The sequence below is a fragment of the Marmota monax genome, unplaced genomic scaffold (assembly GCF_021218885.2).
Source record: "Marmota monax isolate L192 unplaced genomic scaffold, Marmota_monax_Labrador192_F-V1.1 WCK01_AAM20220418_F8-fsc00054, whole genome shotgun sequence".
Classification (NCBI taxonomy): Eukaryota; Metazoa; Chordata; class Mammalia; order Rodentia; family Sciuridae; genus Marmota; species Marmota monax.
In genome coordinates, this window is record NW_026692145.1 from 850,723 (window position 1) to 864,160 (window position 13,438).

General features: G+C 34.1%; 1 protein-coding gene across 4 annotated transcripts in view; it reads right to left on the minus strand.

Moving 5' to 3' along the window:
• Window positions 1-13,438, minus strand: part of Phf6 (PHD finger protein 6) — a 50,514-nt gene that overhangs the window by 19,386 nt on the left and 17,690 nt on the right. For all 4 annotated transcript variants that reach the window (XM_046467797.1, XM_046467791.1, XM_046467786.1 and 1 more), the window contains exons 4-5: window positions 12,255-12,388; window positions 11,949-11,992 (exon numbers count right to left, since the gene is read on the minus strand). In XM_046467797.1, the coding sequence (XP_046323753.1) occupies window positions 11,949-11,992; window positions 12,255-12,388 (178 nt within the window). The remainder of the gene's footprint in view (window positions 1-11,948; window positions 11,993-12,254; window positions 12,389-13,438) is intronic.

Genomic DNA, 13,438 nt, shown 5'->3' on the forward strand with positions numbered 1-13,438 from the left:
AAACATGGGGGAAAAACAAGTAAATTGGTAATCATTTGCTTATAGTGATGGAGAATTAACACCTAGATTATAGAGAGTGTCTTTTATTTTATTCTATTCTCACATCCACTGAGCTACATCCCCAGTCCTTTTTCATTTGAGACAGGGTCCACTAAAATTGCCAAGGCTGGCCTCAAACTTGCAATCCTCCTGCCTCAGCCTTCCTAATTACTGTGATTAGAGGACAGTGCCACTACGCTCAACTATATAATTCAATTTTAAAAAGACAATCCCAAGGGCTGGGGTTGTGGCTCAATGGTAGAGCACTTGCCTAGCATGTGTGAGGCAGTGGGTTTGATTCTCACCACTGTATATAAATAAAATAAAAAAGCCATTAACAACTAAAAAGAGAAAAAGTTTAAAAAAAGACAACCCCAAGAGGAAAATGTACAAAGGACAGAAAGAGGCCATTCACAGAAAAAATAATGACTAAAAACTTACGTACAGAAGCCCAACCTTACTAGTGATAACAGAAATGAAAATTAAATGAGATTATCAGGTTGGCAAAAACTAAAGATTGATATTATCCAGCCAGGTATATGGCATTAGACACTGCTGATGGGAACATAAACTGGGTAAATGGTTTTAGAATCAATGTGACCATATCTATTTCAATGTTAAAAGCACAACCTTTGACCTGGCCACCCCATTTCTAGGACTATCCCACAGTCACTTATATTAAGTACATAAGTGTATTTGTACAAGGTAGATTGTTACAGTATTATTTGTAATCATGAAAAAGTAGACAGCCTATTTTTATTAACAGACAAATCTACAAATAAAATATGGTTCCACTTATTCTATGGAATATGACTATCAAAAAGAATGAGGTAGGGCCAGGCACAGTGGTGTGTGCTTATAATCCCAGCAGCTTGGGAGGCTGAGGCAGAAGGATTGCAAGCTCAAAGCCAGCCTTAGCAATGGTGAGGCACTAAGCAACTCAGTGAGACCCTGTATCCAAATAAAATATAAGAAGAGCTGGGGTTGTGGCTCAGTGGTTAAGCGTCCTTGGGTTCAATCCCTAGTACCAAAAAAAAAAAAAAAAAAGAGGTAGATCTGTATGCTGACAAGTGATAAGGAAGAAGGTCTGTAATATATCACAGAATGAAAAGAGCAGGTTGTATAACATGATATGCATACAGTATAATGCCATTTTATTAAAAATGTGCAATTGCACATATATGTAAGTTTGTATATAAAAATGTCTCTGGGAAAATATATGTACAACAAGCTATCATTACTAGCTACTACTAGAGAATGTGATTTGAGGGTGAGAAGAGAGCTTTTGAAGCTAATTTTAATAGTATTCTTTTTATTATTTAATTTTTTAAACAATAAGCACTGTGCTACTTTTGTAATTACAATAGTTTGTAATACCCAATGTGGTAAAGAGGGAGTAATTTTCACCCATCAATGATGAAAACGTGATCCATCACAAGTTTTCTGTAAAGTGATATAGCAACGTGTATTAGGGACTTTTAAGTTTGTATCCTTTGACCCAGTGATTTCAGTTATAGGACTTTAGTTTAAAAATTAATTGAAAATTCACATGAAAATGTGAATTTAAAAGTAGTAAATTTTTCATGGTTGCTACCTACTGCTTCTTTTGCTTTTCTCTTCCCACTTCAAAATTGTTCAACTTTTTGAAAACATTTAAACAAACTATTTTTTTCATTTCATATCACAAAAGATTTACCTGCATACAAGAAGTTAAAATCCTCCTCCTACCTTCACTTCCACCTGCTCTGCACTTCCAGCTGACCCCTTAGTCAGCCTCTCTCCTTCCCTCTCTCCCTCCCTCCCAGGGAGGTAACCATTGTTGGCAGTTCCCTTTCTCAGCCTCATAGGTCAAGGGTCTTAGTTTGAACCTTAGATCTGCCACATGAGATGTCCTACAATCGGAGATTTACCTTAAAAGGTTCTTGAATAAACTGCATGAGTTAGTTCTTATAAAGTACTTAGAATAGTACCTGGTATATAAGAAGCTCTTCATAAATGTTAGCTACTATTTTCTCTGAGTATGCAAATGTCTTTCAAAAATATACAACAAATAGCCAGTCACAGTGGCACATGCCTGTAATTCCAATGACTTGAGAGGCTGAGGCAGGAGGATCACAAGTTGAAAGCCAGCCTCAGCAATTTAGCAAGGCCCTAAGCAACTTAGTGAGACCCTGCCTCAAAATAAAATATAAAAAGGGGGTTAGGGATATGGCTCAGTAGTAAAGTGCCCCTAGGTTCAATTCCCAGTACCCCCAAAAAGATATGCCACAAATGGCATCCCAAACATAGTATTCTGCACCCCCCAGTTTCTATTCAACGTAGCTCGATGACCTTTCGTGTCAGTATATGCAAATTTACTTCCTTCCTTGTAAGAGCAAAGAGTAATCCATTGTATTTAACCAGCTCGCTATTACACAACCTGTAAGTTCTTCTCATTATTTTTGCTATTACATGTGTTGTAATGAACATCTTTCTCCATTTATCTTTGCTCACTTATTGTATATCTTAACTTTTATTTGTAAAATAAAAATCTATACACACATGCTAGAAATACAATGTTTTGAGTTTTTACTATGCCAGATATGCTATGCAGTTTACATGCATTATATGAGGTTCACGAGAGCCTCACAATCCTATAAAGTTGTATCAGTCATCTTCCATGCTCCCATTTTACAGATAAGAAAGTTCAGAAAGATCAAATATTTTTGGCCAAGGACAAAAAGCCAGAGTGGGACAGATATATGTCAATGAGTAACTACAGATATACCTTTAAAATGGTAAAACTCATCAAAGAAATACACACTTCAATATGCTCCTGAAGTTAGAAAAAGAACTGTTTATGTATGTTTATGTATGAACAGAATCTCTCCGGAAGGATACTGGAGAAACTGGAAGTACTGTTTGCCTTTAGCAAAAGAATTTGGAAAGTGAGTTATAAGAGCCAGAAACAGCAGAAGCCTCCTTGAAGTATATAGTCTTCTGTACAGGTGATCTTTGTACAACATTGATGTACCTATTCAAACAAATGAATATGACACAGCAGTGATTTCTAAAAATTCAAGTTGATAACGTAGGTGACAAAATAAGATTATCTTCCCTCCTGTGCCACCCAACATTCCCAGCCTCTTATGAACACAAACCTCAAATGCCTATGTGGCTTAAGAATGGCCAGACCCCTCTTGGTTTCCCTTTGGTTTGCCTCTGTTATGGTGCAGAGGAGGGGCCAACTTACCAGGACAACAACTTTTTTTTCTTTTTAGTATTGTAAAGCCCTGTATATCCTTTTACTGATTTCTCTTTTCCTCCTTTTTTTTTAAAAAAAAATATTTTTTTAGTCGTAGATGGACACAAACTTAATTTATTTTTATGTGGTGCTGAGGATTGAACCCAGTACCTCATGCATGTGAGGCAAGTGTGCTACCACTGAGCCACAACCCCAGCTCTCTTTTTCCCTTCTTTAAAAAAAAATTAAACGTTGATGAACCTTTATTTTATTCATTTATTTATATGTGGTGCTGAGAATTGAACCCAGTGCCTCACACATGCTAAGCAAGCGCTCTACCACTGAGCCACAACCCCAGCTCTCTTTTCCTCCTTAATGAGTGTTTCCCTCATCATCCTTCCTGGTTTATGTTCCATTTCTGTCCTCCTCTTAAGTTCTCACATCAGTTAACAGTGTGGAGCAGAAAGGACCCCTGGACACAAAGTCTAACTGCCATATAATAGGTCTTAACTTTTTTAAGTTACTTACCATTTGCAAAGCAAAGTTTCCTCATGTATCAGATGGGACTAAAGCTAATACCTTCCTCACAAGATTGCTTTAAGAAATTACTTGCAAAAACACTTATTAAACTATAAAGTTCCATTCATTTGTTACATATTACTCTTGTATAATGCGTAGATTACAAGCTTTTTGTCCACAAAAGGATTCTTTTCTAAATTCCCTGAGGTGCAGATACTCAATAAATGTTCACTGGGATTAGAAAAAAAGAACAAGGATAGGCATTAATTAATCACTACCTCTGCTGAGCATCTTTATGGAAAGGAAAACGAGTGGTCACTTGCCCTGCCTCTCCAGTGCAACTGTGATGTGTATTTACTTTGCATGCTCTGTGTGGCTAGTGAACTCAGCTTTTTGCTTTTTCAGGAAAGATATCAGATAAATTATACATTTTATGCTTTTGCATTAGGTACCTACATATGCATATAAAAAGATGTAGCATATATCCAAAATATATTATTCTTAATTAAGTATGATAAAATGAAATACAATGTCTGAGATTTAATTCAAAATAATCCAGATGGGAGGTAGGTAATGAAACAAGATTGGCCATGATCTGAAGATTACTAAAGCCAAGTGATGGGTACGTGGGAGTTTGTTATGCTGTTCTCTCTACTTTCATGTACTATGAAATATCCTACAATGAAAGTCTGTAATGCGCTAAATCAAAATGAACATATATAATGCCTCACAGTACTTTGCACATGGGTGGTCAATAAATCTGGTGAATACAAAAGAATATGGAGTTAGTTCATTCTACGTGGTGCAAAGATCACAATATGCATATGCTCCTAAAATTTTCCAGATTAAATCAGAAATACAACTTAAATTCCACTGTCTTTCAAGGAAGAACATATGAAAAGATAAGTGGTAATAAAAGTAGGCAGAGTTTTAAAGGACAATAATGACAACAAAGATACAGAACACAGTAACTGGCACTATTATGTGCCAGGAACACTACTAAAAGCTTTATATACTCCTATGAGATAGGTGGGGTTTGTTTTTACAGTGCTGGGGATCTAATCCTCATTTTACAGATATAATATCTAAGGCTCTCATTTGAGAAACATCAAATAATGTGCCCAGGATCATGTGACTAGGAAGTAACAAAGCTAAAATTCAAATATAAATCCGATTTAAAAGCCCACACTATTGATCAGTATGATACTATCTTCCCAGTACTTCATAAACATATTCAATGGTACTAAACTTTTTTAATAAGATTTTTTAATAAGTATTTTTAACTGACACATAGTAATCACCCATATTTATGTAGTCCAGTATGGCATTTTAATACATGTATTACAATTTCCTAAGTTTCCATTTAATAAAAGCATTGGACACTAGAAATTGCATTGCATTCTCCAGAAAAAGAACAAAGAAAACACTAAGTGAATACTATAGCAAGCAAAGACTTTAAATCTATATAAATTATAACACTCTTACAATATACTTCCACTGTAACTATAGTGACCTATTTCCTTACAGGATTTAACAGGCAATCTCTGAAATAAAGTTTCTAACCTGTCAATCAGGAAATCCACAAGTCCCTGAATAAAATCAAGACCACAGTCTCCAAGGTTAGACACCAAAGATTTCTTTACCGTGTCTCAGAAAGCATGGGGTTTTATGGTCAATGTAATTCTAGCACTTATTACTACTGTTACTTTTAATTTCAGACTTAATGCCTTTCACTTAGATTCCACAAATGTTAATATTTTACGTTTGTTTTATCATTCAGTCTCTATACACATAAACCTTTTTTTCTGAAAGCTTTAATATACAGATATAATGCCTACTTTATGTCTAAATATTTCCATGTGTCACCACTTTATTGAGTGACTGACTGACTGACTGATTATAGTACTTGGGATTGAATCTAGGGCCTCAGGCATGTGAGGCAAGTGCTCTACCACTGAGGTACATTCTGACCCTTTTTATTTTGAGTTAGGCTCTTGCTAAGCTGCTTAGCCTGGTCCTGAACTTGTGATCTTCCTACCTCAGCCTCCCAAATTTCTGAGATTATAGGGATGCACCACTGTATTTTATTCAGCTAGTCATATGTCTGACACTCAATTGTGTCTTTTCCCACACCCCTATAACTGAAATTATGTTTTGTTAATTCACCCTGTTCTACTAACACCTGGCACAAGAGAAGAAATGTCACTCAAAATTAAACAACGCATTAGATATTGTGCTTACTTTCAAGTCAAAGAAACTGAAGATGCTATAAACATTTTTGAGTACCTATCCCATATAAGACATGCTATATTGGGTCATTTAAGAAAAATAATGTGCCAGGAATGGTGGCAACATGCCTATAATCCCATAGAGGCAGGAGGATCATAAGTTCGAGTTCAGCCTCAGCAACTTAAAGAAACGCTGTCTCAAAATAAAAAAAATAAAAAGGGCTGGGGATGTGACTCAGTGGTTAAGTGCCCCTCGATTCAATCCTCAATATATAAAAAAAAACCCATAATAATAATAATACACCAGTTTGGTTCCTTATGATTTCAAGAACCTAAACTGACCTGAGGTTATGTTTGTGAACATGACTTCATTCTACACTTTTGCTGTGAATAGTTAAAACTCAGGACCTATTCTAGATACCTTTTCCTATCATATCAAAGTTTTATTTTGCTCAAAATAAATTATTAAGTACACAGGAATTAACCTATTTTTAAAAATATCTTTCTTTCTTTCTTTTTATGTGGTGCTGAGGATCGAACCCCAGGGCCTTGCACACACTAAACTAGTGCTCTACCACTGAGCCACAATCCCAGCCCAAGGCATTAACCTTTCAATGAAAATGATTTTAAATGAACCATTTTCATGTTTATCCATGGTTTCTTGCAGGTGCTCAAATGTTTAGTGATGATAATCTATTCTAATAAAATACCTGTACAAAACAGAAACCCGTAGAAGTAAAAAGCTAGAGCAATTTAGCAATTTGCTATTATCAATACTAGATATTTTAAAATACTGTCTTAAAATGGTAAAGAATATAGTTATTAACTAGACATACACAGGGAAAAACACTTAAAATGTAGGGGTTTTGTTGCTGTATGTGGTGGTGGTGCTGGGGATGGAACCCAGGGCCTTGTATGTACTAGGCAAGCACGCTACCAGTGAGCTACACCCAATTCCAAGATGTAAGGTTTAATTCTGGCTATTCCTGCCCATTTTTAAAGTATAAATTTTCTATTAAGACTAGAAAGACATGACACCAGTTAAATACAGTACTCAATAACCACATGTAACTACCACACCGGATGGTGCAAATAAGGAATATTTCCATTGTTAAGGAAAGTTCTACAAGATAGCGTTGTCAAGGCATTCATTCTCTACCCTCTCATGAAAGCCCTACCTCTTTGAGGTCCATGCCATTCAGCTAAGCCACTGCTTCTCAAATTTTAAAGGGTATAAAATACAATTAGGAATCTAATTAGTATGGAGATTCCTATTTAGAAAATAGAAGTAAGGCTTGAGATTAGGCTTTTTTTTTTTTTTGGTACCAGAAATTGAACCCAGGGCCACTTAACCACTGAACCACATCCCCAGCCCATTTTTATATTTTATTTTGAAATAGGGTCTCACTAAGTTGCTTAGGGACTCGCTAAATTGCTGAGGTTGGCTGTGAACTTGCAATCTGCTTGTCTCAGCCTCCCAAACTGCTGGTATTACAGGCATGTGCCACAATGCCCAGTTTGAGATTAGGCATTTTTAGCAAGCTCCCAGGGAATGTCAATTCTGCTGGACCACAGACTGATTGCACTCTTTAACAGAAATGAGCTATGCTATTTACTTCCCCTCCTTGTTGCTAATAATTCCCAATCACGTGACCTCAGGCATCAAATTTTTCGTTAGCACAGTCCACAACCATTTTCTCCATCTCTTTTTTTTATTGGTTGTTCAAAACATTACAAAGCTCTTGACATATCATATTTCATACATTTGATTCAAGTGGGTTATGAACTCCCATTTTTACCCCGTATACAGATTGCAGTATCACATCGGTTACACATCACGTTTTTACATATTGCCATACTAGTGACTGTTGCAAATCCTGCTTTAGGTGATTTCAACTGTCCACATGGACAATCCAAGCCACACTAGCCACTCAGTTCCTTGATCTTCAGTGATGTATCCTGTCAATCACTTAATTACCATAGTCACACCCTGATACCTTACAATCATCTAAAATGGTTTTACCTCTGAAACTCCTATATTGTACTTTGTGACCAAAATGCTTGCTTTCAAAAGTATTCTTCAACCCTATCAGGACCTCCTGTCCATTGATTCCTTCCTTTTTTTTCTATTTCTTTTCTCCACTTCCCTCCCTATCTAGCTCAGATTTCCCTCAATAAATATCCTAAATTCCCTCATTCCTTTACTTCCTCATTTGAACCCATTTGACAAAATCCCAAGTCTGAGTTAACCAGCTAACCACTTTCTATACTCAGGACCCTGAATTGTTGGAAGAAAAGTCACATGACCTAACTGTTGGGTACCGCTATTTAAATTCATGAATACCAGCCTCAACTATTAAATTTCTCTAAGCAACTTCCTCTCTTGGTAGTCAAAGTTATTCTTTTTTCTCTCCTATTTTAGACTCTTATATCTCTTCCTACATTTCTCCAGAGAAAACAGACCAGATAGGAGCCACCTATCTTCTTCCTTCCCTCCTGTTAAAATGGAAATGACTTCATATCCCAGGCCAGTTGATTTGCTTGTATGCTGAATTCTCTTTTCTGTATCTTTCATCTCTTCCTCATAAAGGTTCACAATGGTAACCAATTAATTGTGCAATTACTTATTTAAGAACCTTTCTCAAGTAAGATTTTAAGCTTCTGGGGTGCAGAGATCCATCTAGTTTATCTCTACACACTCAATCACATAATAGGCCTCACACATTATGGGTGAAATAAGTATCTACCTGGGTATAATTCCAGAGGGAACTTGTACTCAGTTAACTGTCACCACTGATAGGGAATTATTTTTAATCAGAAATGCTTTCTTGCACATTTCAAGTCATTTTACAGGCAGCCTATCTAAGGCCATCACAACTACGAGGTAAATATATAGTTCCTAGGACTGGCATTTTAAAAATCTAGTGACATAGTGATAGCTCAAAACTTCATACAAGCAGCTAAGCACACTGGGCTACAGATTAAAGAAAAAAATTGCTTCTGTTAACTCACAATCCATTTTTTTTCCTGAATCATACTGATGCCATGGGTTTTAAGTATTTAATAGTAAATAATATTTTACTTAAGATGGGAAAATCAAATTGCTATATTATTCTTGAATTTAATATTCCAAAAGAGTGCATATCATATAAAGCTAACATGGCAGATTAATTTACATAGCATTAATCTTATATTAAATATCAGCAGTACTGAGCCACAGATGGCATATGATCAAGAAATTACCACAGGTATTACTCTAGAGACTAGTGCAGTACAATTCTCAAAAATAGTCCCTGACATACAATCCTATAACCCCTCTCATAAATCACAATCATAAAGTAGAACATATGTTTCCCATTAGAACAACTAGAAGTTCTGTTTCTGACAAAGCACTCAATATAAAATAAGTCTGAGGCAGATGAATGTGATAAAGCCAAAAATACAACAAAAATATACTCTGTAATATTTTAAAAATATTAAATTACATTTCAAATTCTACAGTTATGAGTATAAGCACACTTTATATGCCTATGATACAAGAAGTCCTGGTATTCTACAGAAGTATACATTAAATCCCAAATTCAAATCAACTGTATGAGTTTGAAATTGTAATGATCCTTCCAGTTACATTAAAAGAAATTTTCTTGAAAAATTTAAAATTAGATCTCTTTCACTAATAAGTTTGACAGAGCAAAAAGGTGGTCAAAATTATTCTACGTACTTTATATAGTCTGCAGTGATTTTTCTCTACCACTAGATGGTACTATCAGCTTCAGAAACCTAGAGATTAAAATGGGAGCTGGCTATATTAATCAGTATATATTAATCATCCTTCTTAAATATCTCAAATATCCTGTCCCAGTATGCTCATATACTTATATTAGTAAAATCATGAGTCTCAATCCTCAGATGTTAACATATATGGCCACTGAAAACTCAAGAGTATTGAATAAATACACTTAAAATCTGAAGTAATAAAAGGTGGGAAGACCTGCTTGTAACTTTTTTTTTTTTTAAAGTGGTGCTGGGGATGGAACCCAGGGCCTTGTGCATGCTAAACAAGTACTCTACCACTGACCTACACCCCCAGCACCTACTTGTAACCATTCACAAAAGATTTTTGGATTCAATTCTAGAATTAAGTGAAAAAAAAAACAGAAGGAAAGAACTATGAAGGGTTTTTTTAAAGTCACACTTTATGGTCTTAAAAGCAATTTGTCCTTATTATTTATCCAGTCTGTTTACCTAAGAGTAGTTTTTGCTAGACTACTTTTTAATTTTTTTTATTTTTAAATTATTATTTTAATTGTACATATTGATTGGGTTCAGTATAACTTGATACATGTACATCATGATCAAATCAGGGAAATTAGCATTTCTATCTCATTAAACATTTCTTTAAAATTTTTTTAGATTAACCTATAATATTTGTATATATGGGGTACAGCATGATATTTCAACACATGTACAAAAACATGATTGTATTTTTAACCAGAACTTTAAAATAGATGGATTAATCTGGAGTTCAGATGTGAAATCAATACTATTTTGTATAATAAAAGTCAAGATCTAAGAGATCAAAAAAGGCCATTTTAATATGGCTCATTTAACATAATTTTAATGTTAACACTAATAGTGAAGTCTCTGTAAAAGAAACAACTTCCTAAAACAACAGTTCTCAATCCATTTTAAATTTAAGCAGCATGTCCTCAGAAGCTAACAACCATTTTAAAGATCTCTAATCTAAATGAAAAAATAGAAAAATCTCTGATTAAATCTAAGCCATTTTATACTGCTAGTAAAAGTATCAAAACCATCTGTTCGAAACAAGTCGGAATTCAATCTAAGAACTTCTCCATGTCTTTTAAAGAAAAGTACAACATTGGCTAAAAAATACACATACACACACACACACACACACACACAACTAAACAACTAATCTGGTCTTGTATAAATTTAAGTGGAAATAAACTATGAAATAACTTTAAAAGTTTACATTTTAAAATTGGTTACTTATAAACATGTCTCTATTTTTTTTTTAAAAAAAAGAACAGTAATCATGTTCCAAGACTCCCAGTAGATGCCTGAAAGTGGATAGTATATATGTACTGTTTTTTTTTTCTATACATATATACCTGTAAAGTTTAATTTACAAATTAGGCACAGTAAGAGGTTAACAACAATAACCAATGATAAAATAGATAAATTATAATGATATAACAAAAGTTATTTAAAACTTATGAATTGTTTATTTCTGGAATATTCCATTCAATATTTCTGGACCATGGTTGACCAGGTATAAGTAAAACTATGGAAAGTAAAACCATGGATAAGGATAACACAATGTGAGTAAAAATGTAATAGAAAGTCTAGTTATGTACTAGTATTCCTAAGATCACATTATCTGTAATTATCTCATGGAAGCAAGGATTCTAATTATGACCTTTATGGAAACATGTCACCCCCTAGCATCATTTCTTTCTACAGAGAAAAGACATTTTCAATGTATATTTTATAAGAACTTTGCAATAAAAGTTTTCATAAAAATCTGTATTTTTGCCAGTTGTTGTGGCACATGGCTGTAATTCCAGTGACGGGAGGCTAAGGCAGGAGGATCACAAGTCCAAAGCCAGCGTCAACAACTTGGCAAGGCCCTAAGCAACTGAGCGAGATCCTGTCTCAAAAAAAAAAAAAAAAAAAAAAGGTTGGGGATGTGACTCAGTCGTTAAGTGTCTGGAAGTTTGATCCCTGGTATCAAAAGAGAAAAGAAAATTTGTATCTTTTCCACTATTGTATATTAGTTCATCCTAATACTTTCTTCAATTCTCCTAAATGTATTTAATATTGGTATACATCAAATGGCAAAAATTAATATGGAACCATTACACATATTTTACTCATATTCCTTCTTGAAATTGGAAAAGAGCTAAATGACGTACCTTCAGAGTTATGGGCAGTTTTCTTGTGTTTTCGACAATAAACCCTATGAAAAAAATGAAGAAATAAAAAATTATCAAGTAAGCAAACTAAACTAATTCTTTGGATTAAGAAAATGAGCAGTACATTTCATCCCACTCACAAGCTGGATTCAAAAAATCTTATAAAACTTCTTCCACCATTTCTTTAAGCATTACTTATCAAAACACCCTTTATGATGATGATGAAATGCTTTGAAACAGGAAAAACTTTGTACAACATTCTAAAGAAAGTATGACTGTTAAAACAAAAATAAGTTAAATAATTACATGTAAATTCCTTGTGAAGGTTTCTCTCGTATTTGAGCTTTATCATGCAATGCACAGTGGTAGTGGTATGTCCTGTGACATGTTTTCACATCACAACCAATTGTTGCTCCAGGACAATGGCACAAAGAACACATCTACAGCAAAACAACAAAATAGTATTATTAGTATGTAATTTGGCTAAGACTATAATATCAGGTTAGAGGCATATCAATTTCTGTCAAGAAAAAGAAACTGGTTATTGAAAAATCTCATAATGTTATTTTTCTTATTTTTCTCTCCTAGAAATAAATTGAATAAAATTATTTTAGGGGTATTTCTCCCCATGATAAAAACTGGAATGTTATTTAAATACTTATTATTTTACTGTGATCAAAAATTTTGAGGGCTGAGGTTGTAGCTCAGTGGTAGAGCACTTGCCTTGCACACGTGAGGCCCTGGGTTCAGTCCTCAGCACCAAATACAAATAAAAATAAAGATACTGTGTCCATCTACAACTAAAAAACATTAAAAAAATTTTTTGAAATAATGTAAATCAGGGATGAGAGCTATATATATAATATAAAAGAGACCTTTTTTTTTTTTTTTTTTGCATTTCAGATCTTCCTGGATATGAGTAACTGGAAAAAATGTCTCATACTGAAAAAAAAATTTTTTTCCTTAAAATTTCCACTGAATCAAAACGATGAGAAACTTTGGGAAAAAATGTCAATGCTATTTAGGAATATGGAAAACCAATTTAGAGTGAGGGAAGTAAAGAAGATAAAATAATTAAGTAGTTTTTTCAATACCTCAAGCTCTGGGAATATTTGTGATGTCAAGTTCTTCATACTGTGAAAATATGTTCGTCTAATTCAATCTGTTACTTACTTTTGTTTATGAATTCAGGCAAACACAAAAGAATACACTCTTTCAACATATTTTAATACAACTCACCTAAATTTATTGGGTAATTCATACCAATTAACTACCTCATGCTCTATGTTTAGGAAAAAATATTTTTAAAAAGTATATAACAATGATTGTGAATGGTTTTGGTTCACATATTATATTGTACAGTACGCAGTGGAATTTTAATGAGGCTATCTCCTAAGCTGTAAATGCCATACCAAAGTAAATCCACAGAAAGGTGAATCTAAAAAACTGTTAATTTGCTCATTGGTTGCTAGATACTTTGTTCTAATCTG